The sequence below is a fragment of the Protopterus annectens genome, chromosome 12.part0 (assembly GCF_019279795.1).
Source record: "Protopterus annectens isolate FY-2018-M chromosome 12.part0, PAN1.0, whole genome shotgun sequence".
NCBI classification, from domain to species: Eukaryota; Metazoa; Chordata; order Ceratodontiformes; family Protopteridae; genus Protopterus; species Protopterus annectens.
The window spans coordinates 121,894,532-121,914,928 of record NC_056746.1 but is presented as its reverse complement, the minus strand read 5'-3'; the positions used below and the strand labels follow the sequence as shown (position 1 = coordinate 121,914,928).

At 39.8% G+C, this 20,397-nt stretch overlaps 1 protein-coding gene across 7 annotated transcripts in view; it reads right to left on the bottom strand.

The window, feature by feature from the left end:
* Positions 1-20,397, bottom strand: part of CIITA (class II major histocompatibility complex transactivator) — an 851,446-nt gene that overhangs the window by 118,906 nt on the left and 712,143 nt on the right. For all 7 annotated transcript variants that reach the window (XM_044089141.1, XM_044089142.1, XM_044089145.1 and 4 more), the window contains 2 exons: positions 11,901-11,969; positions 4,687-4,767 (listed from right to left, as the gene is read on the bottom strand). In XM_044089141.1, coding sequence (XP_043945076.1) covers positions 4,687-4,767; positions 11,901-11,969 — 150 coding nt within the window. The remainder of the gene's footprint in view (positions 1-4,686; positions 4,768-11,900; positions 11,970-20,397) is intronic.

Below are 20,397 nucleotides of genomic sequence, written 5' to 3'. Positions count from 1 at the left end.
CATAGATATATATATATATATATTTGAAATCCACATTCATTTTTATTCATAAAGTTTCATTATTTTGTCATAATTGTACATTTATCAAAACTGTTCTGCTTATATTTTATGTTATAAAACAATCTCTGTTTTATTAAACAAAACACTGGTCATTTTTACAAATTTTAGTATTATATCTTGTATAAAATTAAAGATTTACACAAGCTTCACTTTGTTTCTGTCACAAAGGATTTACATGTAAACCATCACCCTACGTCTGGAATTCATAGAAGTGCATATCTTGTAGGGTGAGTTGGCCAATTTAATGTAGTTCAAAATCTGCAGGGCACTGAAAAGCACTAAAACATAATTTCCATGATTATGAATCATGTAACTGAACAGTTTAAACAATGCCTCAGCTGACTGACTCATCCTCCTGTGTAAGCAGCATAGTCATCACCCACCCTCAGATAAACACCCGCAAAAAAAAAACATAGCATTGCATACTTTGCAGTCCGTTTATGAATTCCAACACATAAACCTCACCTATTTAAAAATGGTGGTATTTTACGAATAAATGGAAGTCTGATTAGCAAATGTTTGGGAGTCAATTTCTCTGAGATTTAGAAAGGCTTAGCATGTTGGGAAAGCCTTAGCTTGGAAGCTGTCCCCATCGCACGAAGCCTTTCCGATTCAGTGGCTGCAGTACTGCTGAGGTTCTCCCCTTGTGGGGGCCTTGGCTTGGAGGGAGGTCTTGTGGGCAGAGCTGCATACTAATGCAGGAGTCTGGGGGGATGCCTAATGGTAATTACCCATGTACTCTCCCCCACTGGAATTTTCCATGGCTCCGATGCTCTAACAAGTGATTCAGACAATCTCTTGGGCAAATACAATTTTACTGTAAGAGGAAAAAGTGACAGGAGCATACAAGATAAAAACATGACAGTCACCCATTAACTTCTATGCAGTGCAAGTAAGTTCAGTACAGATGTAGGCGTGGGGTGGGGTTTTAGTGTGTGTGTGTGTGTGTGTGTGTGTGTCTGTGTAAGGGATGCCTTTGCTAATGCAAAACAAGCCTGACAATAGTAGTATACATTTCAGAGACGTGAATGAGCCATGCAAATTTACAACCCACACTGGGAAATTAGCATGAGCACAGAGCATTTATCTGAATCCTAATATCTGTATTTTCACCTAAAATCCCTTTTTCAGTTACATTATGACACAGCAGAAATGGGAATGTCAAACAGAATTCTTTGCTCATAGGACAATATCAAAAATGGTGCCCATTATAGTTATATATTACAGTGATACTTAAGAAACATCATCATATTATAAACACAATATTTAAATTCTACTTAACTATATAAACTGTAGACATTTTGATTCCATGTGTTTTGGAATAATTTAAGAAGTAAAACTGTGCATTACATTGCCAAACTGCAAAACATTTATATTTTTTACAAAACGTACAACCTGACTAGTTGACACAAAGATGGAAACAGCAAGATAAATGATAACTCATTTCGAATAACAATACTGCAACTGTGAGCCTTGTTTGAACTATAGTTAATATGAACAGTGGCGTAACTCATTTCGAATAATAATACTGCAAGTGTGGGCCTGGTTGGAACTATAGTTAATATGAACAGTGAACTCATTTGAATAACAATACTGCAGGTGTGAGCCTTGTTTGAACTATAGTTAATATGAACAGTGGTGTAAATTAAACTTCAATATATATAACAGATGTAGACACACACACACATAGACGTAGACACACACACACACACACACACACACACACACACACACACACACACACACACATATATATATACACACACATATATATACATACACAAACATGCACACAGATGTCACACAGACACACACACACATTATATATACACACACACACACGTATATATATATATATATATATATACACACACATATATATATATATATATATACACACACACACACACACACACACACATAGATATATATATACTATATATATATATATATATATATATATATATATATATATATTTGAAATCCACGTTAATTTTTATTCATAAAGTTTCATTATTTTTGTCATAGACACACACACACACACAAACTGTTCTGCTTATATTTTATGTTATAAAACAATCTCTGTTTTATTAAACAAAACACTGGTCATTTTTACAAATTTTAGTATTATATCTTGTATAAAATTAAAGATTTACACAAGCTTCACTTTGTTTCTGTCACAAAGGATTTACATGTAAACCATCACCCTACGTCTGGAATTCATAGATGTGGTTCGTGGTTCATAGAAGTGCATATCTTGTAGGGTGAGTTGGCCAATTTAATGTAGTTCAAAATCTGCAGGGCACTGAAATGCACTAAAACATAATTTCCATGATTATGAATCATGTAACTGAACAGTTTAAACAATGCCTCAGCTGACTGACTCACCCTCCTGTGTAAGCAGCATAGTCATCACCCACCCTCAGATAAACACCCGCAAAAAAAAAACATAGCATTGCATACTCTGCAGTCCGTTTATGAATTCCAACACATAAACCTCACCTATTTAAAAATGGTGGTATTTTACGAATAAATGGAAGTCTGACTAGCAAATGTTTGGGAGTCAATTTCTCTGAGATTTAGAAAGGCTTAGCATGTTGGGAAAGCCTTAGCTTGGAAGCTGTCCCCATCGCACGAAGCCTTTCCGATTCAGTGGCTGCAGTACTGCTGAGGTTCTCCCCTTGTGGGGGCCTTGGCTTGGAGGGAGGTCTTGTGGGCAGAGCTGCATGCTAATGCAGGAGTCTGGGGGGATGCCTAATGGTATTTTACCCATGTACTCTCCCCCACTGGAATTTTCCATGGCTACGATGCTCTAACAAGTGATTCAGACAATCTCTTGGGCAAATACAATTTTACTGTAAGAGGAAAAAGTGACAGGAGCATACAAGATAAAAACATGACCGTCACCCATTAACTTCTATGCAGTGCAAGTAAGTTCAGTACAGATGTGGGCGTGGGGTGGGGTTTTAGTGTGTGTGTGTGTGTGTGTGTGTGTGTGTGTGTGTGTGTGTGTGTGTGTGAGTGTGTGTGTGTGTGTGTGTGTGTGTGTGTGTGTGTGTGTGTGTGTGTGTGTGTGTGTATGGGCGCGTGTGTGTCTGTGTAAGGGATGCCTTTGCTAATGCAAAACAAGCCTGACAATAGTAGTATACATTTCAGAGACGTGAATGAGCCATGCAAATTTACAACCCACACTGGGAAATTAGCATGAGCACAGAGCATTTATCTGAATCCTAATATCTGTATTTTCACCTAAAATCCCTTTTTCAGTTACATTATGACACAGCAGGAATGGGAATGTCAAACAGAATTCTTTGCTCATAGGACAATATCAAAAATGGTGCCCATTATAGTTATATGTTACAGTGATACTTAAGAAACATCATCATATTATAAACACAATATTTAAATTCTACTTAACTTTATAAATTGTAGACATTTTGATTCCATGTGTTTTGGAATAATTTAAGAAGTAAAACTGTGTATTACATTGCCAAACTGCAAAACATTTATATTTTTTACAAAACGTACAACCTGACTAGTTGACACAAAGACGGAAACAGCAAGATAAATGATAACTCATTTCGAATAACAATACTGCAACTGTGAGCCTTGTTTGAACTATAGTTAATATGAACAGTGGCGTAACTCATTTCGAATAATAATACTGCAAGTGTGAGCCTTGTTTGAACTATAGTTAATATGAACAGTGGCGTAACTTTTGAATAATAATACTGCAAGTGTGAGCCTTGTTTGAACTATAGTTAATATGAACAGTTCATTTCGAATAATAATACTGCAAGTGTGAGCCTTGTTTGAACTATAGTTAATATGAACAGTGGCGTAACTCATTTCGAATAACAATACTGCAGGTGTGAGCCTTGTTTGAACTATAGTTAATATGAACAGTGGTGTAAATTAAACTTCAATATATATAACAGATGTAGACACACACACATAGACGTAGACACACACACACACACACACACACACAGACGTAGACAAACACACACAGACGTAGACAAACACACACACACACGTAGACAAACACAAACATGCACACAGATGTAGACACACACAAACATGCACACAGATGTAGACACGCACACACAGGCGTGAGACACACACACACACACAGGCGTGAGACACACACACACACAGGCGTGAGACACACACACACACAGGCGTGAGACACACACACACACAGGCGTGAGACACCACACACACACAGGCGTGAGACACACACACACACACAGGCGTGAGACACACACACACACACAGGCGTGAGACACACACACACACACAGGCGTGAGACACACACACACACAGGTGTAGACACACACACACACAGGTGTGTAGACACACACACACAGGTGTGTAGACACACACACACACAGGTGTGTAGACACACACACACACACAGGTGTGTAGACACACACACACACACACACACACACACAGACGTAGACACACACAGACGTACACACACACACAGACGTACACACACACACACACACACACAAACGTACACACACACAAACACACACACACACACGTAGCTGTGACCTGAGAATGGTGAGCGAAGCAGAAAATGAACATTCATTATAGAAAACATAACACTCTACTTACTCTAAATGCTGGAGACATGGAAATGATGTGAGAAGCTCTGCAAGCTTCAGAAAACCTTGGGATCCAGAGACAGGGCCAAGCCTATAGGAGAAGAACAAATCCCACTTTAGTCAGTATTAATTTGGCTATATGTTTTCATTCGGTAAACCATAACAGATTTTTGCAGAACATGTATAATCCTTCAGACAACTCGTATATAACTTCTGGGCACACTTACGTACGTTTTCCATGGATATGGCAGTTGTGGTGCAGACACATTTATAAGAGCTGTACTGCACAATCTGTTAAACAATTATAATAAAGCTACGTGTAAACACACGACATAGAAATGGGCACATAATTTCAGCCATAATGGGCTGGTGGCTACTCTGGTGTCTTGGCAAAGTGTTGGTTTTCTGATTATGGCATAAAGAGTTCACCAAGCAGTAGAGGAGATTCTGCACCTGAATCATCAAACCTAAGAATGAGCACTGAAAATACAAGCAAGAGTAGCAGCTGTCAACTATGAACCCTCCCCCCCAACCAAATATCAGTTATACAACACATCTGTAACTGTGTTTATATTACCATGATGTTCATATGAGCCCCCCCACCAAATATCAGTTATACAACACATCTGTAACTGTTTATATTACCATGATGTTCATATGAGCCCCCCACCAAATATCAGTTATACAACACATCTGTAACTGTGTTTATATTACCATGATGTTCATATGAGCCGCCCCAAATATCAGTTATACAACACATCTGTAACTGTGTTTATATTACCATCATGTTCATATGAGCCCCCCCAAATATCAGTTATACAACACATCTGTAACTGTGTTTATATTACCATGATGTTCATATGAGCCGCCCCAAATATCAGTTATACAACACATCTGTAACTGTGTTTATATTACCATAATGTTCATATGAGCCCCCCCCAAATATCAGTTATACAACACACCCGTAACTGTGTTTATATTACCATGATGTTCATATGAGCCCCCCACCAAATATCAGTTATACAACACATCTGTAACTGTGTTTATATTACCATGATGTTCATATGAGCCCCCCACCAAATATCAGTTATACAACACATCTGTAACTGTGTTTATATTACCATGACATTCATATGAACCCCCCAAATATTAGTTATACAGCACATCTGTAACTGTGTTTATATTACCATGATGTTCATATGAGCCCCCCACTAAATATCAGTTATACAACACATCTGTAACTGTGTTTATATTACCATGATGTTCATATGAACCCCCCAAATATTAGTTATACAGCACATCTGTAACTGTGTCTATATTACCATAATGTTCATATGAGCCACCTACTAAATATCAGTTATACAACACATCTGTAACTGTGTTTATATTACCATGATGTTCATATGAGCCCCCCACCAAATATCAGTTATACAACACATCTGTAACTGTGTTTATATTACCATGATGTTCATATGAACCCCCCAAATATTAGTTATACAGCACATCTGTAACTGTGTCTATATTACCATAATGTTCCTATGAGCCCCCCACTAAATATCAGTTATACAACACATCTGTAACTGTGTTTATATTACCATGATGTTCATATGAGCCCCCCACCAAATATCAGTTATACAACACATCTGTAACTGTGTTTATATTACCATGATGTTCATATGAACCCCCCAAATATTAGTTATACAGCACATCTGTAACTGTGTCTATATTACCATAATGTTCATATGAGCCCCCCACTAAATATCAGTTATACAACACATCTGTAACTGTGTTTATATTACCATGATGTTCATACGAGCCCCCCACTAAATATCAGTTATACAACACATCTGTAACTGTGTTTATACTACCATGATGTTCATATGAGCCCCCCACCACATATCAGTTATACAACACATCTGCAACTGTGTTTATATTACCATGATGTTCATACGAACCCTCACACCAAATATCAGTTATACAACACATCTGTAACTGTTTATATTACCATGATGTTCATATGAGCCCCCCACCAAATATCAGTTATACAACACATCTGTAACTGTGTTTATATTACCATGATGTTCATATGAGCCCCCCAAATATCAGTTATACAACACATCTGTAACTGTGTTTATATTACCATGATGTTCATATGAGCCCCCCACTAAATATCAGTTATACAACACATCTGTAACTGTGTTTATATTACCATGATGTTCATATGAGCCCCCCACCAAATATCAGTTATACAACACATCTGTAACTGTGTTTATATTACCATGATGTTCATATGAACCCCCCAAATATCAGTTATACAACACATCTGTAACTGTGTTTATATTACCATGATGTTCATATGAACCCCCCAAATATTAGTTATACAGCACATCTGTAACTGTGTCTATATTACCATGATGTTCATATGAGCCCCCCACTAAATATCAGTTATACAACACATCTGTAACTGTGTTTATATTACCATGATGTTCATATGAGCCCCCCACCAAATATCAGTTATACAACACATCTGTAACTGTGTTTATATTACCATGATGTTCATATGAACCCCCCAAATATTAGTTATACAGCACATCTAACTGTGTCTATATATATTACCATCACGTATTTCCCCCCCACTAAATATTAGTTATACAGCACATCTGTAACTGTGTTTATATTACCATGATGTTCATATGAGCCCCCCACTAAATATCAGTTATACAACACATCTGTAACTGTGTTTATACTACCATGATGTTCATGTGAGCCCCCCACCACATATCAGTTATACAACACATCTGCAACTGTGTTTATATTACCATGATGTTCATATGAACCCCCACACCAAATATCAGTTATACAAACATCTGTAACTGTGTTTATATTACCATGACATTCATATGAACCCCCCCCCAAATATCAGTTATACAATACATCTGTAACTAGTGACATAGGTAGTAACATAACAGTGACATAGGTAGTGAAATAGTGACACAACTGTGACATGGTACCATAGGTAGTGACATAGCAGTGACATAGGTAGCAACATAGCAGTGACATATGTAGTAACATAGCAGTGACATAGGTAGTGCTGCGTGGTGAAGCTGGGTCACAACTGTTAAACAAAACAACATAGCCTGGTCCCTTTCCTAGACAAAATTCACACCACCTCAAAACACCTTCCAGAGGAGAAATGTAATGCAATACCAAAGATTTTCAGTGCATGCTACACCCAGAATGTGGATCCCCTCTCTTTCCTGTTTCTTGTATAAAAAGAACATAATAATAATAACAATAATAATAACAATAACAACAATAATAGTAATAACAATAATAACAATAATAGTAATAATAATAATAATAATAACAATAATAGTAATAATAATAACAATAATAATAATAATAATAGTAATGATAGTAATAATAACAATAATAACAATAACAGTAATAACAATAATAACAATAATAGTAATAATAATAACTAACAACAATAATAGTAATAATAATAATAATAGCAATAATACTAATAATAACAATAATAGTAATAATAAAATAATGCTAATAATAATAACAATAATAATAATGATAATAATAATGATGATGATGATAACAACAACATCGCTGTCTGTCACTCTAAGACAAACTGATTTTCTCATGATAATCACCATACTGTCATGGTGGTAAACCACACTTAAGTAACTAGCTGGGAGTCCTTCTGGAGCCAATTAAGACATGCAGTGCCATACCTATAGCTTTTAGATACATATTAATATCACACACTTAACCAAACACTGTGAAACTGGCTAATCATTATTGTCAGAGTTTTGAGTTAAAAGTATATCCAGAAATGAAAACAGGCGCACACGTCAGTGAAACACTCCAACACAAAAGCAACAAACATGGAAACGCTTCTAAATCTGGCAGTTCCTTATGAGGGGCTGGTGGGACGATATGTGGATTATAAAGGCAAGGAAAATTCACTCATCTACTATTATGATAAGTAGCTTAAACAAATGTATTATAGTGATACATTACCTAAGGCTTCACATTCTTTACTTAGTTGGGAAGAACACCAGTAGGTCCATACATGGACTAGAAAAGCTAGCTAGCATGTGCCAGGGATGACCAACATAGCAAAACCACTTATGGACTTGGAAATTCTATCTAGTTCAGTTTCTCATCTTTATTTTTTTTTGTTTGAATGAATTATGCATCTTTGTTTTTGTCTGCAGGACTGACTGTGTACACAGTCGACCCATTTGTTCCTCAAAGGTGAGGGTGTGGTGGTAGAAAACAGGCCAGCTTGCAAGTTCTGTAGAACAGCCTATATCTCCCTTAGGTATGCACCCCCTTCTTTGCTATGACTCTGAGTTCAGCTATTATTGCTGATTGCACTCATTGGCTCATGCTCCACATGTGCAATGCTTCACGTTCCCACTAGGTGTCACTCAAATGAGGAGCAAGAACCTCCTCCTTTCCAATCAGATGGAAAAGCTGGTATTGTGTGATTCTACCATCCTCCCTGGCCAGCCAATCAGATGGAAAAGCTGGAATTGGGTGCTTCTACCATCCTCCCTGGCCAGCCAATCAGATGGAAAAGCTGCAATTGGGTGCTTCTACCATCCTCCCTGGCCAGCCAATCAGATGGAAAAGCTGGAATTGGTTGCCTTCTACCATCCTCCCTGGCCAGCCAATCAGATGGGAAAAGCTGGAATTGGGTGCTTCTACCGTCCTCCCTGGCCAGCCAATCAGACGGGCAATCTGGAATTGGGTGCTTCTACCGTCCTCCCTGGCCAGCTGTAGCAGATGCCTGAGCTGGTAATAGAACTTATGTCACCTAAACAGCAGTCACAGCTTTATCTATACTACTGAGGCTGGCAGGAAAGATCAATGTATCTTATATGGAAGACATATGATAAATCCATTAACATCCCTAACCCTCCATATCCCTCTCCTTAAGTACTTTAACAATACCACTGTACCATTTTATGACAGACTAGAAATTCCATAACATATAGAAGTCATCTGTTACTAACAAATTCACCAGTTTTAGGCTGATTCCATTTCTCCAGCATAATTATTTTACTTGAAACTAACACCAAAGATACACACTTTGATAACAACACAGTGGTATTTATTTTGTGAGCTGTAACAATATCTATATTTCTGGTTTACATGGTATACTAGCCCTTATAATTTTCAAATGAATGCAGATATAACTTTGCACTAAGGGTGAGACAGTCCTGTCATATTGTCTGTGGCCACGTAATATGAATCCTAATGTGAAACTGAAATTTGACTGCTAAAATTACTGCTAACATCTCCTTCAGAGGGATATGATGGTCCTCTTCAGGAGGAGACCTGAACTATCAGTTATGTTAGATCATTTCCTCGACCAGAGTCCAAGGCATTAGCCACTGATTAAACAGCAAGTCAAGGGGAGTTACTCACTGAGTAAAAACAAAAAACAAAACAAAACAAAAAATTTTGCTCTACAAGGGGACCAGATCTAACTTTTTTTTCACTGACAATAAAGCTAAGAAGACGTTCCAGCAATATAACTATCATTTGTAAACTGTCCACCAGCTGGTGACTTAAATGAGCCTAGATCAGACATACAGATAACAGATAGTTAAAGGTCCTGTTTTCTCTATGTACCACTGTAGCCACAGCACTTGGAGAAAATTCTAGGAGATGCTAGACTGAAAAGTGGAACTACTGAGTTCTTCACTGTAACTGACTGACCTTCATTGGGGACAGCACATGGGAACAGTCCAGTAAGCATTGTTTACATCTAGTGTGACCATGCATATTCCGTCCTGAGCTTGAGCTGTTGGCTGAGTACAAGTAAGAACATGCAGTAGAAGTCTGACACCTTTTAATCAGGAAATCATCTATATACTCTTATTATTTAAAATTCTGCATAAATATGGGACACTTTCCCCACAAGGGTTTGAATGCTCTTGGAAGTGAATCAGTAAGAGATACATAACACTATGTGTTGTAGTCATACTCCAGCACAACTTTCACTCCAAAGTCTATTTAAGCTCTTGAAACCTTCCAATTTTCTAAGCAAGTTGAGGTTCTCCACTACCACAAAACAATTTCTGAAAGGGGTAGTGAATGCAGTGTAGAAAGTGGATGGGGAAATACATCTCTCTTCTGCAAATGAGCACCACAATGCAATAAATCATTAGCATTACCTTTGTCAGATCAAGACCATCAACATAAAAAAAATCTCTGACAAATGAAACATCTTCCACTCTGTCAAACCTCTGTTCATACTACAAGGTCTTGTGCTAGATGACTGGACTTTAAGGAAACAGCATTGATTTGAAGCTTAATAAACTCTTAATAATGAGATTTCTTTAGCTTTCCTTGTAGAATAGAAAAATATTGTTTGCAAATAATTAGGTAAAATCACAATAACATTAAAATATTAATGAAAGAATTATCCAAACTAGAGTTTTGCAAATAAATAAATTCCTCATTTACATCTTGCTGATATTTTATCATACACCTTAACATATTTAAAGCTTTTTCACAAATCCCATTAGAACAATGTAACTCCTTTGCAGAATTATCCTAAATTTTCAACTTTTAATCTTTAAGATTAGAAATATAGCTGACAAGCTTTTTGCTGTCCTTAGAGACATTTAAGAACTTAAACCAACAATTAGACTTTGACACCAAATCATATATTTTCTGCCCAATGAATGCCTGAAAAACAGTGTCATGGAGAGCAAACCTTGTATAGTTGGCACTGCTGAAAGCCAAAGCGAACATTTTCTGGCAAAGCTCCAGTAAGTTTATACAATCTCTTTGCTGGAAGCTCATTTGTGTACCATTCAAAATGTTCTGACATAAGCCTCACAAATAGGGTTTTATTTTGATTTTTTCAACATCTATGACCAGTTTCACTCCGGTAGCACTAAGTATTTTATTGCTATGGTAATATTTAGAGCCAATAGAAACATTCAAAGTAGGGAGATGGTAAAACAGACAATAACTATGAAGACAAGGAGGATGAAACATTATCCCCCCCAATACATGCGCTTCACTGCAGTAACTGGCAGTCAAAACAGACAGAAAGTTTGTCACATCTGCATAGAATAGCCCACTTCACAGAATGCTAAAATAAGAGGTGCTGTGCAAAGAAACATCATTCTCATTAACATGCCATTAACAAATCTTGAGATATAATTTAGTAGTAGTCGTACTTACGCAAACTCTATCTTGTGAAGGTCTCTAATTGCAGGGAGTTGGAGCTCCTTAAAACTGGACTCTTTTGTGCTGTAGCCAAGCAAACAAAATCAGAGTGTATTCTTGCATCAATGCATGTTATTCATATACATTTTTAAGATGCCATTCATTTTAATCATCTTTTAATTGTATTTGTGCAATTACCTACACTTAGGAAATACATGAAAAACTAATCTACAACCAACTGTCCACTTATATCCAATAGCGTCATCTCACTGTTAAACAGCATAGATTCTGGACTGCTGGAGCACAATGACAGCACTATGATCACTTACAAATGAGATCCTTCTCAAAATAAAGGAAACCTTTCTTGAGCACATTTTAGTGACCTTACCAAAGCATATGATCATATACTGACCATCTCTGCCTTTTTCTCCTTCGGTCCCTCCAAAAAACTGGAATTAGGTCCAGCACAATCACCTAGTTCCAGGATTTCATAACAAATAGGTATTTCATAGTCAGAACTGGCTCATCCTTGTCACTTTCAGCACCATTTATCAAAGGAGCACCCCAGGGCTCCATATTCATCCTACTTTTGTCGTCAATCTTCATTAACAAGCTGCCCTCCCTAACCTTCCTTTCACTCCGTATGCTGATGATTTAAACATCCTTTGACCCAATCCTTCACATTCAACTATCCAAACTCAACTTCAATCTGACCTTTACTCCCTTAATTCAGGACTAAATAGCCATAAACTACTTCTAAACCATTCTGAAACAGAAAGTATGGCATCTGAGATCTCACAAAAGGTGAAAAGGTACTAAAACTCTAAATATCACAGATCTCAATGGTTTATCAACAGAACAGCCATACCCTTTAAATACCAGGAAAAAGATTACCTTTCGATTATATTTTGGTCCTGGAAAATCTCTCTCTCTCTTTCCAGACCAGCCAGCACTGAAAGAGCCAAAGGACTCCAAGTCAAATACGGGCTCCCCACCATAGCCAGAACCTCCAAAACAACTCACTCACTCTATAGTCCATTGAAAACAAAATCAACTAATTTATTTCTAACTCTGCCTCTAGAAGCCCAGTTCACCACTTTCCTCAAACCCAGATAACTCACAATCTCTCACAGGATTGAGCTACTCCCAGGGTCTTTTCTTTTCAAGCTACGTCGACCAGGTGCCTTCTTGGCTCTTGCTGCCAAACTCCATAATAAAACCAATTACAACCTCTGCAGCTTCTCCAGATTGGCTCTCTCACTCCAGATCCCCCCAGACAAACTATGCTGCTACTGACCACTCCATCCCTATTCTTGCACCCAAACTCTGACAATCCCCCCCACTCACCAAAAGAAATCTCCTCTTACCCCACTTTCACAGCACAACTCAAAAGATACCTCCATCAAATATCTGACTGCAGGTGTTTTCCCACTGGACACATCACCTAACTCCTCACATATCACTAGACACATCACCCAACCCCTCCCTCACCTGCATCACTTTCACTTCCACACACCTCCCTCACCTGCATCACTTTCACTTCCACACACTGTTCTCACCTGCTGCTCATCTCCCACACACACTGTTCTCACCTGCTGCTTATCTCCCACACACACACTGTTCTCACCTGCTGCTCATCTCCCACACACACTGTTCTCACCTGCTGCTCATCTCCCACACACACTGTTCTCACCTGCTGCTCATCTCCCACACACACTGTTCTCACCTGCTGCTCATCTCCCACACACACTGTTCTCACCTGCTGCTCATCTCCCACACACACTGTTCTCACCTGCTGCTCATCTCCCACACACACTGTTCTCACCTGCTGCTCATCTCCCACACACACTGTTCTCACCTGCTGCTCATCTCCCACACACACTGTTCTCACCTGCTGCTCATCTCCCACACACACTGTTCTCACCTGCTGCTCATCTCCCATATTTACATATGTTTTTCTTCTCCTCCCATATTTACATATGTTTTTCTTCTCTACTAATATTATTTGTTCATTGTTTTAATAGTTTGCTGGACTTTATAGCTTCTGTGATTACTCTGTATTTGTGAATTAGTACTTGGGCTATGCTTGCAAATATTATTTATTTTATTTATTTATTTTACATTTCTTAACCGGGAACCTCCGACTGGTCCAGGTCCATTTTCAGTGGAGGCCTGGGGAGAAAAGCTCCAGCATCAAGTTATACAAATACAGTACATCCAGCATAATACACAAAACAGGTTACATCTTGTATACTGAGCACAGTAATATAAAGTACAGTTTTGTACCTACCATAAATGTAGATGTTCGAGTGTACACCCTGCTGCAGTCATCACACCTTGGTTATCCTGTCGTCAGGCGGTCCCGCAGTCGGCCGGAATTCCAAAGTCTTGGTCCGGCGTCGGTTGCTGTCGCTTCTTCCCTGACGTCAGTGTGCCAGGGGTATATATATTACAACCGACGCCATTTTCTTCAGTTTTTCTTGCCCCAGATATCAGATGCCCCCAAAAAGGTGGTCAGTAATTAGTACCAAATTGAGTAAATTTTGCAAAAACACCAAATCCCTCCAGCTATAAGCAAATACATCAGGAAGGTATTGTAGAGATTTTAGCCAGTTAGTTCAGAGGGTATGGAGGGAGGGTAACCTGGACTGCAGCAGGGTGTACACTCGAACATCTACATTTATGGTAGGTACAAAACTGTACAATGTTCATCGTGTTACCCTGCTGCAGTCATCACACTTGGGTTGAATCCCAAAGCGAAGGATGGGTGGAGGAATCATAGAGGGTTATTGGAGGCTAGAAGGCCCTGCAGAACTGCAGTGGCAAAGCCAGCTCTAGTCTTAGAGTAAAGTGGTAAGTGATAGTGTTTGGTAAAGGTGTGTACTGAACTCCAAGTTGCAGCTTCCAAAATCTCCTTGGTTGGAACCCCCCTGAGGAAGGCTGTAGATGTAGCTGTTGCCCTGGTAGAGTGGGGCCTAATGGTAGCCGGAACTGGTTTTCCATGATGGGTATAGCAAAACCGAATGCAATGTCCTATCCATTTGGAAATGGTTCATTTTGGTATAGCCTTCCCTTGTGAAGCTGTAGCATAGGATACAAAGAGCTGGTCAGATTTTCTGAAAACCTTAGTTTTATCCAAGTAGTAACGAAGTTGCCTGTGAATGTCCAAGGAATGCAGGAGACTTTCTCCTTTGTTCTGTGGATTTGGGAAGATGGTGGGTAAGTGGATGGTTTGATTTAAAGCCACACTGGAAACCACCTTAGGCATGAAGGAAGGATTAGTTTGTAGAGAAATTCTGTCTTGATGTAAAATGAGGAAAGGTTCCACTGCCATTAGTGCCTGTAGCTCTGAGACTCTTCTAGCTAAAGTTATTGCTAGCAGCAGGGCAGTCTTCCATGATAGAAAATGTAGATCTGCAGAGAAAGCTGGTTCAAAGGGAGGTAGCGTAAGTTTTTCCAGAACAAAATTGAGGTCCCATGTTGGTGTAGGTGTTCTCCTGGGGGGTCTAATGTTTTTTGCCCCTCTGAGGAACTGTCTTAGCAGTGGATGCGAAAATAAGAGTGGATCCGTGTTGTAGTGGGCTGAAATAGCTGATGCATGGATTTTAATGGAAGAAAAAGAAAGTCCTTTGTGCAACATCTCAGTTAAGTACTGTAGAATCTGAGGCATGTGAGGCTGAAGTGTGTCTTGGTCTTTAGCTTGGTTCCAGGCACAAAACTTTTTCCATTTGTCCGAATAGGCCTTCCTGGTGCTGGGTCTCCTAGCTTCCAGAATAACATCCATAACTGCTTGGGAAATAGGAGCTGGCTGGATGCTTAGGTGATTTGCCATGCAGCCAGATTTAAGGTTTTGAGCTGGCTGTGAAAAATCTGATTGTTTTGCTGTATAAGCAAATGGGCAATTTGTGGTAAAATCCAAGGTGGGCACTGGGCTATATTCCTCAAAAGTGGGTACCAGTGCTGGCGTGGCCAGTCTGGGGCTATGAGTATCAGTTGTGGTCTCTCCTTTCTGACTTTCAAAAGCACCTTTGTGAGGAGAGGCAATGGAGGGAAGGCATATATTGTCAGGTTTTTCCAACTGAATGAGAGTGCGTTCACTTTCCAAGCTTGGTAGTGCAGTGTCCTTGTACAAAATTTTGTTAGTTGATAGTTTTGAGGACTGGCAAACAGGTCTATGTCTGGGTGGCCCCATTTTTGAGTTATCATTGCAAATACTTGTGGATCCAGTTTCCATTCGGGGGGATCCATGATGTATCTGCTGAGGTCGTCTGCCAATGTGTTCTTTTTTCCTGGCAGGAATTGAGCTTGTAACTGAACTTGGTAAGCCAGAGCTGTGTTCCACAAGGTCATTGCTTGCCTGCATAGAGGGTAGGAGTGTGTACCCCCTTGTTTGTTTATGTACCACATTACTGTGGTGTTGTCCGTCCTTATTGTAAGCTGTCCTGGATGCAAGAGGTCCTTGAAGGCTGTCAGGGCATTCTGTACAGCTAGCATTTCTTTTTGATTGATGTGAGATTCCTTTGATCTGCAGTTCATATGCCTTGAACGCACTGTCCTGCCATGTGTGCCCCCCAGGTGTAGTCCGATGCATCTGTTGTCATACTTTGCCTGGCTGCGGGCAAGGTGAAAGGCTGACCCTTGTTGAGGTTACATGCCTGTGACCACCATAGAAACTCCTGTTGTAGGCAGGGAATGAGAGATATCATTGTGTCCAAGCTGTGGCTGTGTTGAGACCATACGCTTTTTAGGTACCACTGTAATTTCCTCATATGCAGCTTTGCAAATGGCATCAGTAGTATGTAAGATGCCATGAAGCCCAAGGCCTGCAGAATTTTTCTTGCAGATAGTTGGGTCTTTGTTGCCATTGTTTTGAAATATTGAGTTAGTTGTTGTTGTTTGTCTGGCGTCAGATAAGCCTTCTGGGCCGTTGTATTCAAGCTGGCACCCAGGAATGTCATATTTTGTGAGGGTACTAGTTTTGATTTCTTTTCGTTTACTGTGTACCATAGGCAACTTAGAAGATGTTTTACAAAAGCCAGATGTTGTAAGAGGATGTCTTTGCTTTCTGCTTGGATGAGGCAGTCGTCCAGGTATGGGTATATTTGAATTCCTCTTTGTCTGCAATATGCAATTACTGGTGCCAGGCATTTTGTGAAGACCCTGGGCGCAGTAGATATGCCAAAGGGCAGTGCAGAGAATTGGTAATGGGTTGAACCTGCAATGAAATGGAGGTATCTTCTGCAACTTTGTCTGATAGGGACATGCAGGTATGCCTCCTTGAGGTCCAACGTTACTAGCCATGCTTTCTTGCCCAACATGGGAAGAAGCTGCTGCAGTGTTAGCATCTTGAATTTGGGTACTTGTAAGAAGGTGTTTAGAATTGAAAGGTCCAGAAGTGGTCTCCAGGCATTGTCCTTTCTGGGGACTAGAAAGAGTCTTTAGTAAAATCCTTGGCATTGCTCCCGTGTAGGTACCAGTTGAATGGCTCTCATGTCCATGAGAGCTGTAATTTGCTTTTGTGCCTCTGCCCATTGATTTTGTGGCAGGTTTGGCATTCCTCTTTTCATTGGCAAGGTGTGAAAATGGAATCTGTATCCTCGTAAAATTATGTCTAGGACCCATTTGTCCTTTGTGACAATGTGCCAGTTGTCTGAAAAAAGTGCGAGTTTTCCTCCCAAGGGGGCTGCCAAGAGATTGTTGCTTGGCCAGATGAGGTGCAAGTCATTGAGTTTGCCTTCTGGTAGGTTGGGACCTGTCTTCTCCTCCCTTCTGTGTTGCAGTGCCCCATTGTCGAGGTTTGTACTGGGCTTTTGGTTGTCCTCTGCCTCTTGGATGTCTGTATTTACCCCTCAGTGGTCTGTCAGTAGCTGGGAAGGACCAATTTTTTGTTGGCCAATTTCTGCTGAAGCGAGGGGGCTGTACCTGTAGGAAATCTTTGGACTGTCTGCATAGATTTTGCCTTATCCTCCATTTTCTTTAAGACTTCTTCTGCTTTAACTCCAAAAAGAACATCCTGCTGTAAGGGAGCATCTAGAAGCTTTGCTTTAACATGATCAGGCAGAGTTTGTTCCTTTAACCAAGCATGTCTATGTATAACAGACCCAGTGACAGCTGCTCTGCAGGAGGCCTCCAGAGAATCAAACCCACATTGTAACGTGTGTTTGCCCACCTGTTCAGTTGCATGCAACAGATCCTGCATTTCTTTCAATTCAGACTGTTGAGGGAGAGTGGTGATTCTTTGCTTTAACTGTGAGATTAGAAATTGCTGATACTTAAGCATGTGGAATTGGCAATTTAGTGCCCTCATAGCTAGAGTGGCTGAGGTGTAAACCTTTTTCCCCCATCTGTCTAGTGCTCTGGAATCCCTTTCAGAGGGTACAGGATTTTTAGCCATAGAAGCCTTAGCCCCTTTGAGACCCTGGGAGATTGTCTCTGGGTCAGCAAGAGGACTTTTACAGAGAAATCTATGTGAATCAGGCACTCTGTAGTATCTGTCAGGCTTGGCCGGAGCAGGTGGTAGAGAGTCTGGATTCAAACTGGATTCTAAGTAAATCATCCACAATGTCTATCAAGTAAGATTCTACAGTTAAAAGTACCCTTTCAGATGACCAAGCCTACAGGGGATCAGAGATCCAGCATGTGATCAGAGAGGAGTTTGGGGAGTTAATAGTAGTATGGGTAGGGTTATGTGATACAAGGGCATAAACAGGTACTAAGAAGGTACGATTTGAGGGAGTTTTTGAATATGGATGTGGAGGGGGCAGTAGACACTGATAGGGGAAGAGAGTTCCAATTTCTGGCAACGGTGTGGGAGTAGAGCGCTTTCCCTGCATTATTGTTAGCCTTGGTGATAGAGAGGAGAGATTTTTCACTGGATCTTAGGTACTGGTTTGCAGTATAGACAGTAAGTAGGTTGGATAATGAGGGCTTTTTTCAGGATATTTGAGAATATTGTAAGCTGTGCCCAGCTGGTGATAGTTAAGTAGCTGTGGTAGCTCAAGCCATTTTAATTCTTTTAGTGCAGTACAGTGATGGGTTCTATAGGTTGAGTTAGTAGCAAACTTGGCTATTTTATTGTAGCATGATTCTAGTTTGTCTAGGTCACATTGTCTGATTTGGGTAAATATTCGTGCTGCGTATAATAAGAGTTGAGAGGAGGTGGCTTTGTGCAACAGTGACTCTTGTTTTTTGTGAGAGAAAGGACTTATGCCTGTATAGGGAGCCTAGTTTTATGGTATGTGAGATGTGAACATCAAAGTGGGGATTATAGTCTATTTCAATGCCCAGAAGTTTGGTGTGGTTAGAAGGGGATATGGTGGTGCCGTCCTTAGATGTTATGGTAAGGGGGAGGGCTTTTTTTTTTTTTTTTTTTTTTTTATCTATTAGGGGTAAATTGCAGCAGTTTTGTCTTTTTGGGATTTAAAATTAGATGGATACCTGATATCCATTTATCTACTGAGTTAAAGGTATCTTGAGTGAGTGTATGTAGGCTGGTGGGAGATGAGGTGGAGCAGATCAGGGTTGAATCATCCACATATTGTATGACTATGGCATGTTGTGTAAAGCTACTGAGGTTATTTGTGAAAATAGAGAACAACAGCGGGCCCAGTATAGAGCCCTGTGGGACTCCTACGGTGGTTGGAAGTTGTGTAGACAGAGTTCCTTTCCACTGGACTGATTGTTGCCTGTCAGACAAGTAGCTTCTGAACCAGGCTATAGTAGAGGAGGTGAAGGATAATGATGTTAGTGAGTCTAGTAGAATGGAGTGGGAGACCATATCAAATGCTTCTGAGAGGTCTAGGAAAATGGCTGATACATATTTGTTATCATTCCTGAGAAGGTTTATATAATTAGTGAAGGATAGAAGGGCTGTGGTAGTGCTGTGAGGTGGACGGAAACCATGTTGTGTGGTAGATAGTAGATTGTGTGTGTTAAGAAATGTCATCACTTGCAAGTGGATGCATTTCTCAAGAATTTTGGATAAGGGGCAAAGGATGGCAATAGGCCGGTAGTTGGAGAATTTGTAAGAATTACCTGCTTTATGGAGAGGAATGATGTTAGATACTTTCCAGTGTTTGGGTATGTAGGATTCTAGTATGGCGTGGTTGATTAGGATGGAGACAGGATATGATAGGGAGTCACTAGCCATTTTTAGGTATGCAGCAGGTATGTTATGTGGTTGTTATGTGCCAGTGTGGTTGGCTTTTGTTTTAGGAGGAGTTTTTTGATAGCTGGGGTGGGCACTGATGTTAGGCTGAAAGAGGGGGTGATGTGGGATAGGTTAGGCTGTGATTGAGGTAGACTGTTTTTGGTTATTTGACTGGACAGGGCTAAGATGGATTTAGTAAAATGGTTATTAAATTGAGAAACTATGTCTAGGGTATTGCTAGTAGAGCTGGGTGCTGGAGTTGTGGTTTTGCCTGGCTTTAGTAGGGAGTTAATGGCATGCCAGAATTTTTGTGGATTATTTCAATATTTCCTTTGGGTGCTAAGAAAATAGTTTTGTTTGTTT